This window comes from Erythrolamprus reginae, chromosome 3 (assembly GCF_031021105.1).
Source record: "Erythrolamprus reginae isolate rEryReg1 chromosome 3, rEryReg1.hap1, whole genome shotgun sequence".
Lineage (NCBI taxonomy): Eukaryota > Metazoa > Chordata > Lepidosauria > Squamata > Dipsadidae > Erythrolamprus > Erythrolamprus reginae.
The window spans coordinates 26,623,017-26,643,627 of NC_091952.1; the positions used below are offsets into that span (position 1 = coordinate 26,623,017).

At 40.7% G+C, this 20,611-nt stretch overlaps 2 protein-coding genes across 2 annotated transcripts in view; one reads left to right on the forward strand and one right to left on the reverse strand.

The window, feature by feature from the left end:
- The window catches only part of LOC139165598 (opsin-5-like), a 46,352-nt gene extending 44,597 nt beyond the window's left edge, over positions 1-1,755 (forward strand). The window contains exon 5 of the mRNA XM_070748804.1: positions 1,165-1,755. Within this exon, the coding sequence (XP_070604905.1) occupies positions 1,165-1,755 (591 nt within the window). The remainder of the gene's footprint in view (positions 1-1,164) is intronic.
- The window catches only part of LOC139165304 (guanine nucleotide exchange factor subunit RIC1-like), a gene marked incomplete at its 5' end in the record, with an annotated part of 229,116 nt that extends 208,826 nt beyond the window's left edge, over positions 1-20,290 (reverse strand). The window contains one exon of the mRNA XM_070748502.1: positions 20,170-20,290. Coding sequence (XP_070604603.1) covers positions 20,170-20,290 — 121 coding nt within the window. The remainder of the gene's footprint in view (positions 1-20,169) is intronic.
- Between the last annotated feature and the right edge of the window lie 321 nt (positions 20,291-20,611).

A 20,611-nucleotide genomic window follows, 5' to 3' on the forward strand; every position in this document is an offset into this window, starting at 1 on the left:
GGGAAACATGCCATTTTTGGCCTCCAGTGGGCCTCAAGGCAGCAGTGGAGGCTATTTTCATCTTCCCCAAGTATTGCGTTATGGGTGTGGGCACTCGCGCATGCACAATAGTGCACACTCATATACTTTCAGCACCCGAGGAAAAAAAGGTTTGCCATCACTGTCCTAGGATATTCAATAGAGATTGCATGACCTCTGCGCTGATGTGCCACAATGCTCAATGTTCACCTAGATTCTACTGTATAATCTTAATTAAAATTACGAATGGCTGAGTTATGGATGGCTGAGGTATGCCATTGCTCACGATATGCCATTGCTTGCTTAACCATGATTTCCTGAATAAATTATAATTGGGTTTAGGTATCATATTAACCCAAATCAATGAAGGCCCATTCTATCATAAAATAGAGTAGAGTAGAGTAGACTAGAGTAGAGTAGAGTAGAGTAGAGTAGAGTAGAGTTGTGTAGAGTAGAGTAGAATAGAATAGAATAGAATAGAATTCTTTATTGGCCAAGTGTGATTGGAACAAAGGAATTTGCCTTTGGTTCATATGCTCTCAGTGTACATAAAAGAAAATATGCATTTGCCAAGAATCATGTGGTCCAACACTTAATGATTGTCATAGGAGTCAAATAAGCAATCAGGAAACAATCAATATAAATAAAAATCTTAAGGATACAAGCAACAAGTTGCAGTCATTCAGTCATAAATGGGAAGAAATGGATGTTAGGAATGATGAGAAAAAACTAGTAGTATTAGTAGTGAGACTTAGTAAATAGTTTGACAGTGGCGAGGGAATTATTTGTTTAGCAGAGCGATGGCGTTCGGGAAAAAACTGTTTTTGTGTCTAGTTGCTCTGATATGCAGTGTTCTATAGCAGTGTTTCCCAACCTTGGCAACTTGAAGATATCTGGACTTCAACTCCCAGAATTCCCTAGCCAGCGAATGCTGGCTGGGGAATTCTGGGAGTTGAAGTCCAGATATCTTCGAGTTGCCAAGGTTGGGAAACACTGCTCTATAGCAATGTTTTGAGGGTAGGAGTTGAAACAGTTTATGTCCAGGAAGCGAGGGGTCAGTAAATATTTTCAACATAGATCCTTACATGAAGCAAAGCATGGAGCATGTTACGATTTTCCTCTTGGTTTGTTCCCTCTCTTTTCCAGCTCAGTGTTTCTGTGTGCATTGGATTTCTGGCTGCTTGGACCCCTTACGCCATTGTTGCTATGTGGGCAGCATTTGGCGATGCCAGCAAAGTGCCCATCCTGGCCTTTGCCCTGTCTGCTGTCTTCGCCAAGTCCTCGGCCACCTACAACCCTCTGGTGTACCTGCTCTTCAAGCCCAACTTCCAGAAGTTCCTTTCTAAAGACCTCTCCTTCTTCCAGGCCGTGTGCGCAGTGTGCTGTTGCAGCCGATCCAGGGTCATCACCCTCCGATCTTTCCACACGCCAGACGGCCGGGCTTCCATGAGGTTCTCTACCGCTTTCACTGACCACCGCGGATCCTGTAGGAACTGTTCTGACACCTTTGAATGCTTCAGCAATTATCCCCGGTGCTATCGGCTCACCCAGAAATCTGACACAGCCTCCTCCAAGACTAACCCTCTTGCAATCCTGAGAGATGGAAGAGCTTGCCGGCCAAGTTTTAAACGAACTGTGCAAGTCATGGTGCTCATGACCAAGAAAAAGACTGGAATAGGGACTAGGAACGTGGCTGGAGACGTTCTGCCTACCAACATTGTGAGAGATCTTATGTAAGCATGGTAAGAGTAAAGGGTTCAAAGGCAGGGGTAGGTCCTTTCTATCTGGGCTCACCTTCCACTACCTAAAGCTATCCAGATATTCGGTTTATAATTTTCATCATGCCCAGTTAACGTGGAAAAGCTGGGAACGTTTTTCCTTTTATAAATCTACCTTTTAAAAAAATGATATTTTATCCTTACATACCATTGTTCCCAAAGTGTTCTTTGCAAATTATAACTTTTAAAAAAATAGATGCAATTTTGTATTGGCAATTTTGCATCTGTAAAAAAAAAGAAATCAACAATGCCAGCCCAAAACAAAACAACAAAACAAAACAAAACAAATCTAAAGGTTCTTCTGGCATTTATGACATCAGAGTATCACAAATTGCAAAATGGGTCAAATGCAGTTTTCTATCTGTTCAATTGATACTGGACTGTGAGTTAGTTGCCTAGCTCAGTTTCAGTCAATCCACCCAGATAAAGGCAGGAATAATTAATTGCACACAGAACTGGAGTGCAAAAAGAAAAAATTAATCCAATTAGATTGATAAAAGCTCAGAGATATAGAGCCGCTTGGTTATCAGATGTGCTGTCAAAATTACATAGTAACTTGGATCAGTTTTACATCTGTTATTCAGGTGGGTTCTATGGCTCCTACAGTCACAGTGCTGATGTTTGCTGTAATACATTAGCTAGATTTCCCTCTGGCCCATAATATTTTTAAAGATCAAATCATGCCAGCACAGAACCAACCCAGTGTGGGTGATGATTCAGATATTACTCATCTAATTTCCTATATGTTTTATTTTCCCTATTTATCCCCGCCTTTAAGGATGATTACGACAGTTTATTAATGATAAAGAACATTGATTTCTCATGAAGTATTACATGGTAGAAAGCTAAGAAATCTAAGGTGCTATTACAACAAATGTTCCATCCTGTCCTCTACAGCCTTAACATCAGTTGTGGAACTCCATCATAAAAAGTTACTGTTTCCGCAGTTTTACCTGAGGGGTAAATAACATCTTTCTACCTCACACAAAAGGCTTAAGTTGAGGGAACATCCTAAAAAAAAACAACTGCAGTTCTTTAAGCAAGTAAGCATTCAATAGTACTACTTCTGATTTAAATCCATCACTGTCTGAGCAAAGAACAACTACTCAAAACATAGTGAAGAATTTTGACCAATGGTCACTTCATGCCCAAATACGGCATTGAAAACCATTGCCTCCAAGGCAGACACAGCATTCTCTATGGTTGGACTATCAAGAAAAAGTCTGGGTTTTACAATAAACTCCCAAGGCATTTGGTCATTCGCTGTAACAACAAAGAAAAGGGAGGAATGTGCTTAGGATGGAGGGATTAGATGTAAAGATTTTTTTAAAAAAATAGCATTCCTCTACATTTGAGAAGGACAATTCCTTCCCTTTCAGGTTGGCACATATTAAGAAAGCGAATTGCCAGTGAAATACCAGGACTCTGTAATAAATAGCTTAAACTCACTAGAGCCTTTTTAATGACAGCTGTTATGCAATGTTGCTCAAAAAAACCAAAAATGGGAGCAAATAGGATATCGGTAATGTTATTGTGTCTGGTTAATTCCCTCCCATTTCTCAATCTCCGCTTTCTAAAAGGTACAGCAGAACCAACATTTTTAATGGCATAGTTTTAAAACGCAGAACAAATCTTCCTTTATTTTTTTAAAAAAGGTACTGGTATATCTAATTTTTTTTAAAAAAAATACAGCAATCTTTTAACATCTTTAATGATATAAAATACAGAAACTTAGTGGGTATACATAACAGCATCGGGACATGAAAAGTAGTTATTTTTTACAAGAAAGAGCAAAGGGGATGAATGAAATTCTCAACCATTCATGCATTTGTAGGAATTAAGGGGAAGCTTAAAAAATAAACGTCCCTTTGGATGGTGGAAAAGAGACACATGCATTATGTCTGAATGATCTAATGCCCAGTATAAGAAAATTACATTAATTGTTACTCGTCTCATAGTAGAGATTTAATTAATTTTGTATAATTCCATTCCTTTCATTTAAGATATTAGACTAGGAAGGTCACTTATTTTGCCAACTGGATAGTTCTTGCATCCTCATCCTCATGGGTGAAGAACCATGGTGGCACAGTTATTATAATGCAATGTTGCAGGCTGACTTTTCCCAACTGTCTCGAGTTCGATCTTGACCAGCTCAAGGTTGATTCAGCCTTCGATCCTTCCAATATTGTTAAAAGGGAAACCCCGATTGTTGGGGGCAATATGCTGACCCTGTAAACCACTTAAGCACTTTGAAGCAATGTATAAATGCTGTTGCTATCTGAGTGGTCTTTGTATTCCCGGCCTCAGAAACAGATCTCCAGTGAAGGACAAGAGGAGAAAAGGGGGTGCCCATTTAAAGCCTAATATCCTGGGCTCACAGCTGATTTTTCCTCCTAACAGCCAAGGTTGAGCATTGTCATAAAAAAGGAGACGAGAGTAGAACAGTCTTTACAAGGGCATGTTGGAAACATAGAAGAGACATAGAGATTAAAATGATGCCCAAATAGTAGAACAGGATACTGTTCTTGTTGTGAGCCGCTCCAAGTCCTCGGAGAGGGGCGGCATACAAATCTAATAAATAAATAAAACAAATAAATATATACAGCCTGTTTTCTGAGGGTCAGAAGCCTTGACTCGCTTCATCTGTTTTCCCTCCAACTTCCAATAATCTGAAAGTTGAGATGTAGCCTAATGAACCCATTCATTTACTGGCCTCTGTTCAGAGAGGTGGATAGCTATGCAATTTGATTTCATCACATATTTTCATTTACTTAGCAATTCTGAGACAGATAGTTGTTCAGTTGTTACATCCAACATCTAGTTTCTGCTTTAAAAAAAAACAAATATAATTACTATTTTGACAGTTCAGCAGAAGCCAATATTTCTGATCGTGGTTATCATCTCCATCTATTTTGGTTCAGCACATTCCAGGGCTCATGGTCCAGCAGTTGTCTGGAGCCTGCACCCAGTGTAACAATGCCAAAAAATTAATTCTCAGTCAAATTTCATTTCAGCCTATTCTACTAAGCACTATATGTATTACATTCATAGTAAAAGAAATGCCAAACACTCTAAATCCAACCTTGATCAGCCTCTCTTTTTAGTGCTGGACTGTTGGAAGGTAGAAGAAGTCATAATAACCAGATTGGATTTTCACCTCTCTTCTGTAGTGAAGGTGTTTCTCATCTCTAGTCCATTGAAATTTATTTGTTTGTTTGTTTGTTTATTATTTGTTTGTTTGTTTGTTTGTTTGTTTATTATTTATTATTTATTTATTTATTTATTTATTTTTTATTTATTTATTTATTTATTTATTTATTTATTTATTATTTATTTATTTATTTATTTATTTATTTATTTATTTATTTATTTATTTATTTATTTATTTATTTATTTATTTATTTGATTTGTATGCCGCCCCTCTCCGCAGACTCGGGGCGGCTAACAACAGTGGATAAAACAGCATTTAATAATATTCCAATACTAAAAACAGTTTAAAAACCATTATTATAAAAGCCAAACATACATACGGATATACCATTCATAAAATTGTAAAGGCCTAGGGGGGGAAAGTATCTCAATTCCCCCATGCCTGGCGGCAGAGGTGGGTTTTAAGGAGCTTACGCAAGGCAAGGAGGGTGGGGGCAATTCTAATCTCTGGGGGGAGTTGGTTCCAGAGGGCCGGGGCCGCCACAGAGAAGGCTCTTCCCCTGGGTCCCGCCAAGTGACATTGTTTAGTTGACGGGACCCGGAGAAGGCCCACTCTGTGGGACCTAACTGGTCGCTGGGATTCGTGCAGCAGAAGGCGGTCCCTGAGATAATCTGGTCCGGTGCCATGAAGGGCTTTATAGGTCATAACCAACACTTTGAATTGTGACCGGAAACTGATCGGCAACCAATGCAGACTGCGGAGTGTTGGTGTAACATGGCCATATTTGGGAAAGGCCATGATTGCTCTCGCAGCTGCATTCTGCACGATCTGAAGTTTCCGAACACTTTTCAAAGGTAGCCCCATGCAGAGAGCGTTACAGTAGTCGAGCCTTGAGGTGATGAGGGCATGAGTGACTGTGAGCAGTGACTCCCGGTCCAAATTTATTTTTCCGTTTGGAAAGAATTTAGCAGCTGCAGCTATCTTTTCTACTGGTAACTGTCTCTCTCTTTCTGAGTGTATCAAGGGAGAGTATCAAGGAAGCTTTTGAGAGATATAGAAGACCTATTCACTTATTGTCCTTGAAGTACTGTATATCTAAAACTGCTGGTTTTAGAGGAGCATATGGAATTGCTTTATAGCAGGACAGATGATTGGTTTACCCATCTAGCCTCCTACAATTGATCTCTAACCCAGGATGTCAAACTCATGGCATCATGGCATCGTCACATGACATATCATGATTTTTTCACCTTTGCTAAACTGGGCATGGGCATGGCCAGCTCATGACACATCCAGCCCACAGCCCACAAGTTAGACAGCCCTACTCTAACCTGTCAATTATTGCCCAAACAATTTGAGTCACAATAATTGTCCTCTGGATTTTTGTAAATCTCTTTTATCCTAAAAATGATATAAAAAGTTGCATTACAATGAGTAATCTATTACATGCTGCCATCTTCGTTGCAAATTTAATGGACTTATCATATTACCTATTTTGAAGAAAAGGTGATCTAGCTCAGGAGTCTCCAAACATGGCAATTTTAAGACTTGTGGACTTCAACTCCCAGAATTCCTGAGCCCGCAAGTTCACAAATCTAATAGCATGGCTGACTGGGGAATTCTGGGAGCTGAAGTCCACAAGTCTTAAAATTGCCAAGTTTGGAGACCCCTGCTCTAGATGTTGTTTGTCACTGAAAAATAAAATGAGAAAAATATTGGGGAAAGCAGCTTCTGGTGTTCGCTCCATGGTTGAGAATCAGAAGTTCATTGATACATTCAATTAGTTATAGCATCTTGCTGATAGATGTACCATTTCATATTGACAGTTCACCCCAAACCCCTAAAGGGAATGCGTGCAAAATAGAACATTTATCTGCATTGAATCATAAGGGGGGAAAAGAGTTTCTCACATCATCCAAGCTGTACTTCTTCGCTCTATATACGTTTCATAGCATAGGATAAATTACTTGCCTGGGCTGCTCGGCTGAGCTCCCAGATTGGCAATTTGATTGCAAAAGTTTTGTCACCATTCGAGGAAACATCGTCAATGTGCTTTGAATTGTGTTTGTCAAACAAGCACAATTCAAAGCGCATGAATGGTGAATGGTGAATGGCGATGAAATGTTTGCAAGCAAATTGCCGAGCTCAGAGCTCAGACCAATAGCCCAGCTATCAACCCAAACTAATTATAATCAGATACAATTCAAATTACTTGTCTTTCTGTATTCTATAATCTGATTTTACTGTCCAGGCACAGATGCTGTTATTGTATGTGTAAGTTCCTGGAGAAAAATGTTGGTTCTTTACCTTTTTGTTGAGCACTAAAGTCAGAGGAAAGGGAATATTTGGCCAGAGAACAAACAGCTTGTCTTATAGACCCTCCATTGCAGGCTCACTGGAAGAGAGAGATTAAGACTCCCTCTTATAACTAGAAAAACCTGGCATCAATAGTGCAATCTGCACAAATGTTTGTGCTAAGAAGAGCTGCAGAGTCATAAAAAGCCATCCGATGGCACACCAGCCTACAATGCCTTGGGGAATTCCTGAAGTTGCTTTATGCTACGTACGTCAGACCATTGGACCATCCAACCCAGTACTGTCCACTTTGACTGGCAGCAGCTCTCCAGGTCTCAGAGAAAGATCTTTTTTTTCTTCCTGCCACCTGAGACCATTTTAATCAGAAACACCAGGGATCAAACCTAGGATTTTCTGCATGCAAAGCATGTAACTCTCCCACTGAATTAAGACCTCCTCAAAATAATCTACCTTCACTTCCACTTGATTACATTCACTGTATTTATTCAGCGTGGAGTAAAACTAAGGAGAGGTAATAAAGTTTGTTAAAAACAAAACAAAAACAAAAACCCAAACTTCTCAGTGGGAGTCACTCCAGGAAAAAAAGAAAGAAAGAAAAACCAGACAATATCTGAAGTGCTTTCCTCTTGTATAACTAGAGCACCAAGCACAAAATATATAAGCACATTACTGTTGGCAAGTAATCTCCCCTGCTTCAGTGAAGCATTTACTCTTCATGGGGAGATAATGTCAGAGGAACAGCAACATCTAAGGAAGACAAGATGAAGGGATACAGAAAAAATAACACACATATAAGCTACAATGGCTTTCGCTTCTGGCAAGAAACCTACCAGATAAAGCGACGTGTGTGAAAACCTAAGATGATGGAGACCATCATCTCCTCTTCTGCTGTTTACAGCAGAGAGGTATAATTTACACCACCCGTGAAGCCCTTACCTCAACACTCCCAGGAAAGGGCTGACCACGATATTATATTATTGGGCATTTGCTAGCCATTTCCGTTCTTAGCTAGGTGAATGTGCTATTGCACCCCCTCTGCAAAAGCAGCATTTATGCAAACATATAATCCAAAGTGGGGGTGGGAGAGACAAAACACAGAATGATAAAAACTTTGGATGAGAAAAATTTCAGAATTAGGAAGGCTCTTTGAAACCACACGGGGTTAACTAATGAGGTTTGCAACTGAAGTAGGGAGCTGTTCAGTGTCGTATTATGTTGACATCAGTACTGAGAAGAATGATTGCGACTGACCCCAACAAAAATCCGAATTATTGTCTGTTGTCTCCAATGCATCTATCCTTGCATTCGGTAGAATTGTAAATTTCCACCAGTTGGGAGGTGCGAGCAGTTGCATTCTAGAAATCAGGTTATTAGATTGGTCTACTGGGGTTGCAACCGAAGTTTGCCATATGAATGTTAACTACAGACCATTGGGGTTTGAAACTTAATTGTTAAAATTTATCATATGGTATGATTAATCGTGGCCTCGATGTGTGTGCAAAACAAGACTAATAGCTAGGGTTGCCAACTTTTCAAATAGAGCATAATCTCTTCGTCTTTAACTGCAATTTGAACAGTAGATCTTTTTAAAAAGCCATATAAAATATTTACCTCCGATGCAGTAAAGACTTATGCGGTGTGCAAAGTTTGGTCGTTGTTTATAGATCAGGTTTACTGTTAAATAAATGGATAACAATTTCCTAGGCAATGGTGCTAGGTTTGTTGGCAACCCTAGTAATGATCCTGTTCAAATGAGTCCTTAGATCTGCACGTCTCAATTGGCCCTCAAACAACCTTTCCCAGGGCCACTCCTGAAGGTAACGGATCAAAAGTAAAACGTTTGCCTAGCTATGATTGCTTGATATATTCCCTTTCTGAGCTGTTCTTCTCCTCACGATATCTCTTGCGTGCTTTAGTCTCATTTAGGCTGAAAGAGGAAGACCAATAATGCAAGCACTTCATTTATTTGTGCTGGCGTCTTCATTGAATCCCTAGCTGCTGTTTAGACGCTTTGGGCCTAAAATTCTCTTGTGTACTTTCCATTGGTAGAGTATTCTTCCTTGCTTGCTGTCCTTAAACCTAGCATGTAGCATTGAGTTGGTGGACAGTTGCTACACTTTAATCCAGAAGTGACTCCTACTTCTGCAGTGTTTGCAAAAGCGATCGCTGTGTCATTTAACAATGATACGCACAACGACCAGCGGATCGCTCAGAGGCTTGCAAAGCACTTCGGCATCCATTCAGATGGCAGGAGCTTTCTTAGCTGTATAAGCATAACTTTTTAACATGGCAATACTGGTAATAGCTCTAGCAAGCATGGCAAAGCATGAGCCATGCAAAATGTGGCAGAGGCATTGGTCCGACCGGTAGCCTCAGCTAAGTCCGCAATTTTAACTAGCACATGGCTTTTTTTTATGTGAGTGTGGCACATGAACAAAATGGGCCGGGACTTCCAATTTGTCTCAGATTTCCAGAATTATAATGCAAATGGGTGCACCAGATTCTCTGATGTTATACATATAGGGTGCGGGAGCATGTGCAAATAAGCCAATAAGCCCAGATTTAGCAGAGTTGCATGCACATTGCCAACTGCACTACCATAATGTGTCTTATTGGGATCCACAGAAACAACTTCGTAAGGCTATATTAGCCAACCAGCCTTTGTTTACTGAAGAATAGAGTCCTAGAGGGCTCCTGATAGGAAAGCATCTTGTCTACCGCTGCAGTGCCTAAGGGTTAGAGCTGTCATCTAAATCAGTGTTTCCCAACCTTGGCAACTTGAAGATATCTGGACTTCAACTCCCAGAATTCCCCAGCCAGCATTTGCTGGCTGGGGAATTCTGGGAATTGAAGTCCAAATATCTTCAAGTTGCCAAGGTTGAGAAATACTGATCTAAATGGCCTGTAAGAACAGTAAAAATTGGGCAGGAGATACTTAGCCTGGCCTGAAAATAAGTGGAACCCAGAATTAACCACTCACTGACTGTGGCAGGCAGAGCAAATAAACTGGCAACTCTGTTTTGTGCTGATAAAGTTGGTGGGTTGCAATCCAGATGTTGACCCTGTATGCTTACATCCATTCCTGAATCACAAGAGTTGGGATCCTCTGCTTTTCACCTCTCTGCAGAACTCCAGATGTTCAGGTCTACGGCTTACCAGCTAGAAGGACATACCCAACCTCTAATACGGTACACCTGATTCAGTGGTAGATGTAAAAGTACGTAGGTAATTTTTGGCTTGTGCAATCCAGCTACCCTGTGTGTGGGGCATCTTTTTCTCTGTCTGTGGTTCCTTGAAATTTACCAAGACCTTCGGGGAAATGTTATTTCCATCCTCCGGAGCTGCTTCATAATCGCACAACAAGGAATCTATTCCAGACAACAACAAAAAAATAGGATAGATGTGAGATCCCAGAGTATTATTTAGCTCAGGACCCCAATATTCCTTATCCCAACGCTGGGTCCTCATGACAAATATAAGCGCACATGCAAGTTTTTGCATAATTGGGATCTTGGACATCTAACCAAGCCATCTAACCTGTTTCCCAGAGATTCCCACAAAGACAGAAAGCTGGGTTAAACAAGTTGTCCTGGGCTTCAGATCTTATTGGTGCTATGCAAAGAACAAAATACTGTGAAATCACTAAGCAAGCAAACAAACAAGAGCAAAATTCCAACTGTTTGCAGGTGCTTTTCTACACCCTTTGTAAGCTGGAAATCCCAACCCAATACCTGAATCCCTCACTCCAGGCAACACCGTGGCCACTGTTAAAATATCAAGGGCTACAGCTGCCAAATCTATAGCGTTACCACCCCTGCCACATGAACAAATAATCCAACCCAAACCCTGTATGAATATCTCTGCTTATGAACTCGATTGTTGTGCAGAAACAGTTCTTTGTTTTTTTTCAAAATAAATCTGCTTGTGCAAAACTATTTGCCGCTGGTTTGGTTTAAGTGTGTGTGTGTGTGTGTGTAATTGTTTGCTGAACTTCACCTTCCACTAAGTGAATGAACAGAAGCATTGACAAAAGCACCTTTGGGGGATAAGACGACGGGAAAATTTCAATCTCTACGCTTAATAACATCATCTCAATGAGAAGGAAGGACAGAGTACTTGTCAGCAATGCCGCAGCCAGGAGCATACTTAAAGCTTGGAAGACAAATTCATATTTTCCACAAATGACTCCTTTCATCCCCAGAATGAATTTTGATCCCGCTGTATAGAGCGCTGGTGAGACCACATTTGGAATACTGTGTTCAGTTCTGGAGACCTCACCTACAAAAAGATATGGATAAAATTGAACGGGTCCAAAGACAGGTTACAAAAATGGTGGATGGTCTTAGAAACATAGAAACAGAGAAACAGAGAAACATAGAAGTCTGACGGCAGAAAAAGACCTCATGGTCCATCTAGTCTGCCCTTATACTATTTTCTGTATCTGTATTTTATCTTAGGATGGATACTTACTTACTTACTTACTTACTTACTTACTTACTTACTTACTTACTTACTTACTTACTTACTTACTTACTTACTTATTCGATTTTTATGCCACCCTTCTCCTTAGACTCAGGGCAGCTTACAACATGTTAGCAATAGCACTTTTGAACAGAGCCACCAGCCTATTGCCCCCACAATCCGGGTCCTCATTTTACCCACCTCGGAAGGTGTTTATGTTTATGTTTATCCCAGGCATGTTTAAATTCAGTTACTGTGGGTTTACCAACCACGTCTGCTGGAAGTTTGTTCCAAGGATCTACTACGCTTTCAGTAAAATAATATTTTCTCATGTTGCTTTTGATCTTTCCCCCAACTAACTTCAGATTGTGTCCCTTTGTTCTTGTGTCTTAAGCATAAAACCTATCAGAAAAGACTTAATGAACTCAATCTGTATAGTCTGGAGGACAGAAGGAAAAGGGGGGACATGATCGAAACATTTAAATATGTTAAAGGGTTCAATAAAGTTCAGGAGAGAAGTATTTTTAATAGGAAAGTGAACACAATAACAAAGGGGAACAATCTGAGGTTAGTTGGGGAAAGATCAGAACTTACGTGAGAAAATATTTTACTGAAAGAGTAGTAGATGCTTGGAACAAACTTCCAGCAGACGTGGTTGGTAAATCCACAATAACTGAATTTAAACATGCCTAGGATAAACATATATCCATCCTAAGATAAAATACAGAGAAATAGTATAAGGGCAGACTAGATGGACCATGAGGTCATTTTCTGCCATCAATCTTCTATGTTTCTATGTTTCTAGAATGACCACACCTTCATTTTACCTGAACTGGGAATAGTTTCAGCATCGAGTCTACGGAGAGGGGCGGCATACAAATCTAATAAATAAATAAATCTCTGGCTGCTTATCAATGACTAATGAAGCTCAGATTCTAGGAGAGTCCATTTTTCAACTTGCCCCTGTAGCTGTGCTTTTCACGGGAACAGGAGACAGAGCCAATGGTGGGGAGAAGGCTGATCAGTTCATGGAGAAACTTAGGGGTTTGTGTTCTAAACACTAACATGCATTTTAAGGCAAGGAAACAGGCACATTTCCTTTCCCGCTCCCCCCTTTCCCTTCGGAACCGCCTGCTACCGCACAAATCCTAGCAACCGATAAGGTCCCAAAGAGTTGGCCTTCTCCGGGTCCCGTCGACTAAACAATGTCATCTGGCAGGCACCAGGGGAAGAGCCTTCTCTGTGGCGGCCCCGGCCCTCTGGAATCAACTCCCCCCGGAGATTAGAACTGCTCCCACCCTCCTTGTCTTCCATAAACTACTCAAGACCCACCTATACCACCAGTCATGGGGGATTTGAGACATCTTTCCCCCAGGCTCCTTATAATTTATGTTTGGTATGTATGTGTTGTCTGGTTTTAATATGATAGGGTTTTAGTTATTTCTTTTAATATTAGATTTGTGCCATTATAATATTGTTTTTATCATTGTTGTGAGCCGCCCCGAGTCTTCGGAGAGGGGCGGCATACAAATCTAAAAAATTGAATTGAATTGAATTGAATTCCCTATTCCAGTCAACCAGCAAGTCTACTTTGATCATATCAGAAAGTATTAAGCTTTCAACTTTCCGGTCATAGAAGAGAGAAAATATCCCTTACTTTAATAGGGAATTTTTTAAATGGTATAGCCAGCAGCTGTATTATTAGGTAGCAATAGGAAAACAGTAAGAATTTCAAATTGGCAGAAAATGTCAGCTGTTTTGGATTTTTGGTGGTTTTTTGCTTCTGTGCATGCAAAGAAATCACCTAAAATCGGTGAAATGTCATGCACTTGAGCATCCTCACATGAGATTTGCAATGACGCATGCTTGTCCAGATGCACTCACACCTGCCCAGGTCACCAGGAACACACCGGTAGTGCCTTGCCTGCCTATTGTATATGATGAGGCCAACACAGAGACCTTGTGTTCTGGAGAACCTGGACTCAAACCATTGGCTTTTTCACCCTGAGACCATTCTGTGGTTCTTTTGCACTGGGATAGTGTTCTGTCTGGGTCACTCCGGAAGCTATAACCAACCCAAAAAGATAAGCCAGACACACCGGTAAAATTCAAATACAGTTTTATAATGTTCAAGGAAAACAAAGCTAACAGAAAATGTCCTTACAAAGCAGGAAAACACTGGAACTCCAAATATATACACGAAGGCAATTGTCCATACATCAATATAGGATTCTTGCTGCCAAGACGAGGCTGTAGATAACAAACATACACCTCCCACAGTTCTTCAAGACTGCTGGGCCACAAGCCAGGAACAGAGACGCCAAGAAACAATGCAGGTTACAGGAACTCCAAACTGATAACACTCCACATGGCTTCAGTAGCTTGCCTGCCTTATAAACCCTTCCCTGCTAATGAGGACCACACCCAAGCCCTGGTGTTGTTGTTATTATTATTATTATTATTATTATTATTATTATTATTATTATTATTATTATTACTTAGATTTGTATGCCGCCCCTCTCCGAAGACTGCTGATATTATCTGCTGATAATATTTCCTCAATTGCTCCTTCCTTTGATCTAAACGTCTCTGTTGCATGTCAATGACATCTTGTGCCTCGTCACCTAATGACTCCAAGCTACTGGCAGGGGAGGGCCGCTCCCCGGGGCTCCCATGCTGTTCTTCCTCGTCACATTCCTGACTGGACCCTCCCCCGTCCGACTGCTCAGCCCCCTCCTCTTCGCTGTCAGACTCCTCCGGGCATGGAGCCAGCAGCTGGCCTTTGATCTGCCTCAGGCTGAACCACAACAGATAGCCACCAATTTAAGAAGACTTCAAACTGGACAAATGAATAAAGGGTGATGTATTCATCCCAACATACTTGAAGCATGCTCTGAATATCACTCTAGGGGAGAAATGCAAGGCATCAATACCAGAATATCTCGTCTCAGGTCTTCCAAACCAAGGGGGGGGGGAAAGACTTGCGAAGAGCAAGGCAATTGCCTGCGAAAGGGTTCAGCAGAGGAAAGCCATCCACAGCTCAAACCAAGGCAGGCATCCTTCAAAGCCAAGTCATGCTAAATTCAGTGCTGCCTAGATTAGTGCAGCTTAAATACATCCCGGGGGAGGCAAATAGATCAAGGTGTAACAGCAGAGATAAGTGGAACAGCTAAGTCAAATGTAAATAAACAGTCGACAGAGGCAAAAATAATAATAACAATTAGAGTTTGCCAAACAAGATTCGTGGGAAGAAGAGAAAGCAGGACAGGATACAGTGGAAGTCACAGCACTAAAAAGTTAAAATTTATTTTTTATTTATTTATTTATTTTGTCCAATACACAATGAGGGTTTTAGTGGGTATATATCTATATACACATAGTAAAATGCATGATGAAGGTTATAGAGGAGATACTCATAGTAAAATATATCTAAGAAATAATAGAAAAGAAGGTATAGTAATACAACATATAGAAACATAGAAGACTGACGGCAGAAAAAGACCTCATGGTCCATCTAGTCTGCCCTTATACTATTTCCTGTATTTTATCTTACAATGGATATATGTTTATCTCAGGCATGTTTACATTCAGTTACTGTGGATTTACCAACCACGTCTGCTGGAAGTTTGTTCCAAGGATCTACTACTCTTTCAATAAAATAATATTTTCTCAAGTTGCTTTTGATCTTTCCCCCAACTAACTTCAGATTTTGTCCTCTTGTTCTTGTGTTCACTTTCCATATCAATTAAAGAATAGAAGGAGAGATATAGGAATAGAAGAAAGGTACAGGAGATATAGGAGAGCAATAGGACAGGGGACGGAAGGCACTCTAGTGCACTTGCACGAACGGGGAGTGGTGGCACTGGGAGGCTCCGCCCACCTGCCACATATGCTTCTGTGCCTGCACATAAGCATCACCTGCGCAGGAGCATCATGTGTGCAAGTGTGTGTATGAACCGATAGCGATGGGATGGAAGCCATCACTGCATGGAAGATTATTTCAATATATGATTATTGAGATGAGTTGATTAAAAGCATAGAGAAGAAAAGATTCAACATCCACTATGTGTTCCGCCACCACTACAGAGCACAATGAATGCAGCACACCCTAAGATGGTCCAAAGATTTGTTCACTCAATTAACGACTACTAATAAGCTTGCTTAGTAGTTGACACAATCAAACACAAGTTAAAGCCGTCTTTACTGAAAAACCAGCTGTTGATTAAATTGTATTAACTATTAGCATAAGTTCATGAACTAATAAATTAAGTCTAAGCAAATCCTCCTGGATATACAGTAGTACCTCTAGATACAAGTTTAATTCGTTCCAGAAGGGAGCTTGTATATCAAACAACTCGTATCTGGAACAAATGGCTTTAGACTTTGTTTTTCCCCTCGTAGATAACCAGAAGCAAGGATTCTTGCACCACCTAGTGGACGCTCAGCTCATATCCCGAATTTGAGCTCGGGTCTGGAACAGAAATTTCTCTCCCCTCGTGGCTCATAACTTGGAATACTCGCATGTGGAGCAGCTCGTATCTAGAGGTACTACTGTATCAAGAAGCTTACAAGGGTTGGCAAAATGCCTAGAAGCAGTTCGCAGGAAGAATGCCAAAACAGATAACAAGAGCTGAGAAGATGCTCAAAACACGTCTGAAGGCATATGAATGCATGAACATTGTTTCTTGCAAAGATTTTGCTGTCATCCTCATCCTCCCTTAGTAGCCTAGGGGAGTGGCCAATTAGCCCCAAGCTCAGTAGCGGGCTCCTATTGGTACTGTTGATGTCTTCATACTGGTAATGAAAATGAAGCTGCTTGTGCAACCCCAGCATGTGAAATTTTTGTGGGGGTTTTTTGTTCTGCTTCTGCACATGCAGATTTTGCTTCCAGTGCATGTGCAGAAGCAAAAACACCCTGGGGTACATGTGCGTGCATGCAGGAAAAAAGAAGTTGTGCTTGCAACAGGCCAGTAGCAACAAAAATGGGAATCCGTCCCAGGTAATGTTTATTTTTGTGTGCCTGTGTGTAACTCTACTACGCCCTGGTCCGACCACACCTAGAGTACTGTATTCAGTTCTGGTCACCACACTTCAAAAGAGACATTGAAACTCTGGAGAAGGTGCAAAAAAGAGCAACCAAGATGATTAAGGGATTGGAAACCAAGACTTACGAAGAGAGACTGAGGGAACTGGGCATGGAGAGCCTAGAGAAAAGGAAGGCCAGAGCGGACAGGATAGCAGTCTACAAGTATACGAGAGGATGTCACAGAGAGGAGGGGATCACTTTTTTCTCCAGGGCACCAGAGGGCCGGACGAGGAACAATGGCTGGAAGCTGAGCAAGGAGAGATTCAGCATGGAGATAAGGAGGAACTTCCTGACGGTCAGAGCGATCAACCAACGGAACAACCTACCAGCGGATGTTGTGAACTCCAACACTCCGGACAATTTTAAGAGAAGATTTAACTGCCACTTGACTGGTGTGCTATAGGGTTCTTTATGGCCTTCATGGTCCCTTTCAACTCTAAAAATAAATAAATGAATGAATGAATGAATGAATGAATGAATGAATGAATGAATGAATAAATAAATAAATAAATAAATAAATAATATGTCTGTACACATATGGCAAATATACAAATAATTAAACAGTATATTTTGGATGTTCAGTAATAGTAAGGGAATTGTATGCCGCCCCGAGTCTTTGGAAAGGGGCGGCATACAAATCCAAATAATAAATAAATAAATAAATTGTATCTCTTTGAGGTGAGGAGAGGCCAGGCAGCCTAACCCTAACCCAAACCCAAACCCTTGACGTGAGTGACATCAAGTTGGCCACCTTTAATCCAATCACATGACCTTTAAGTCACCCCAGTCACATGATTATCAAGCCACTCCCACCTGGTCACATGGCTGGAAAGCTACACCCACAAAATAAGCCACACCCACAGTGTGGTAGTAAAAAAAATTGCACTGTATCTACTTCATTTGGGATCAAAATGGCCACATTGACAATCCATCGTCCTGTTTTGGAAGTGGTCTGTCCCACATTAAAATAATAGTGCCTCCCCACAGCTAACAAATCCTAGCGACCGATTAGGTCCCACAGAGTTGGCCTTCTCCGGGTCCCATCGCCAAAACAATACCTTCGGGTCTTTGGAGAGGGGCGGCATACAAATCTAATAAATTATTATTATTATTATTATTATTATTATTATTATTATTATTATTATTATTAAGAGCCTTCTCTGTGGCGGCCCCAGCTCTCTGGAATCAACTCCCCCCATGAGATTAGGATTGCCTCCACCCTCCTTGCCTTTTGTAAACTCTTGAAAACCCACCTACGTCGCCAGGCATGGGGAAATTAATATACCCTTAGCTGTTTTGATTTATGTATGGTTTCCTCGGGTTGTATGATTGTTTTTTAATAAGGGTTTTTAAAACTGTTTTAATATTGGATTTGTATATGATGTTTTTGCTTGTTGCCAGCCGCTCCGAGTCCTTGGAGAGTGGCGGCATACAAATCTAATAAATTATTATTATTATTATTATTATTATTATTATTGTTGTTGTTGTTGTTGTTATTGTTGTTGTTGTTGTTGTTGTTGTTATTATTATTATTATTATTATTATTATTATTATTATTATTATTATTATTATTATTATCAAATGTAGTTGTCACCATTTGGCCCAGCAAGAGCTACTCAGTACTGCCTGAGCATGGGAGATGATTTTATAAAGCTTAATGCCTTCCATGGTGGAGCTCTATTTTCCTCTCCACCCTCTCTTTCGCTCCTTTCACAGTGACTAATCTGAACCCGTCGACCCGCCTGCAGATGCTGGGCCACCATTATAACCCTCGATCAATGAGTCTTGATAAAATGAAACCACTCGAATATCAGGCAAGGGAGCAAACTGCTGCGTTGACAAGTTAGGCTTGCTTTTTGGGCAAGAAGACTGGAGCATTTCGCAGCTTTCTCCGGAGTCAGTGAGCCGAACAGGCCATCTGCTCTGACAGATCTCCTTAATAGGAGCTCATCAGCTGCTCTCACCCCTGCAGCCTCCACCCCACGTGGTCTTGGCCTGCTGTGGACCATTTCATTCTCTGCTCCAAAACGGGGGGAGGAAGGGAAGCCGTTCTCTACCATAGTGACAACCCAGCAGACCGAAGGAGAAAAGCTATAAGCATTCATATTTAGAGAGGTTAAGCGATGCAATATTCAAAGCAGCGCTCTTGCCTTTACAAGCAGATGTGGCCATTTAAAGTTTGAGCATGATGGTCTGTGCAAACGGGGGTACTGGAGCAGGCCCACACCAGCCTGCAAAAGCTGATGGCTAAATTTTCTGGAATTTCGCAAGCTGATTGACAGCAGAGCTGACCCATAATGGCTAGCAAGTCAATCAGCTGTACAGTGCTAACCCTGCGGTGTTGATGCAGCCGTTTTTTATTTATGTCTGACTGTTTTAGGTTGTTATGAAGTTTTACACTCTTTCTATGTTGTGCGCCATCCAGAGTCACAGCTTTTGTGACAGGGATGGCTATATAAATAAGTTAAATCAATAAATACGATGCATATTTAAAAGGGACAGGGCTTTCTTGGCACAACTGTATGTGGCATCTTGATATATTTTTTCAACTGCACGTCCCAGTTTAAGCACACTTTAAACTGAGATGGCCAATTATGCATGGAAGCCAAGCTTGGCTTTTTTAGTATCATCAAACTTGTAATTTTCTACTTAAGAAGCTGAGCCTGGAAAAATTTCCCAGGAAATTTGAGAGCGGCATGAAGGCCCGGCCAGTTTCCTGCCATTCCTTCTTTAATCCCGGCCATCTTGGGCTTTTCTAGCCTTTTGGTGCCATTAAGGAGGCTTTGGCAGTCCAGAGCGAACAAAGCATTTTCCTTTCTCTGGGTGCTTGGAGAGGGAATAAACTTCTGCCAGCGCCCAGAGAAAAGAAACTCTCGGCAGTCCATAGCGAACAGAGTGTTTTCCTTTCTCTGGGTGCTTGGGGAAGGAATAAACCACTCCAATGTCGTTTGGCGGGTCCCAGGGGAAGAGCCTTCTCTGTGGCAGCCCCAACCCTCTGGAACCAGCTCCCCCCTGAGATAAGAATGCCCCCACCCTCCTTGCCTTTCGGAAACTCCTTAAAACCCACCTCTGCCATCAGGCATGGGGGAATTGAGACATCTCCACTGGGCCTATACAATTCATGTATGGTATGTTTGTGTGTATGTCTGCTTTAATAACGGGTTTTTTTAATGTTTTTAAATTATTAGATTTGTCTTGAATTGTTTTATTGTTGTTGTGAGCTGCCCTGAGTCTACGGAGAGGGGCGGCATACGAATCTAATAAATAAATGAATGAATGAATGAATGAATGAATGAATGAATGAATAAATAAATAAATAAATAGATAGATAGATAAATAGATAAATAAATAGATAAATAAATAGATAGATAAATAGATAGATAGATAGATAGATAAATAGATAGATAAATAGATAAATAGATAAATAGATAAATAAATAAATAAATAAATAGATAAATAGATAAATAGATAAATAGATACATAGATAATAGATAAATAGATAATAGATAAATAGATAAATAGATAAATAGATAAATAGATAAATAAATAAATAAATAAACAAATAAACAAACAAACAAACAAACAAACTAACTAACTAACTTTAAATCTGGGTCCTAGGAGGGCTGTGATTGACAGGTATTTTTCTGAGGCTGATACTTGGGGGAAGCAGCTTTTCTTGCCTGGAAAATGAAGACACCGTTCTCCTTTGGGGGCCAGATAAATCTATGCCCGTTTACTTTTCTACCAGCTCATAGTTAGCTGGAGAGCAATTTAATTGAACTGTGGGAAGGGCCCTGAGCC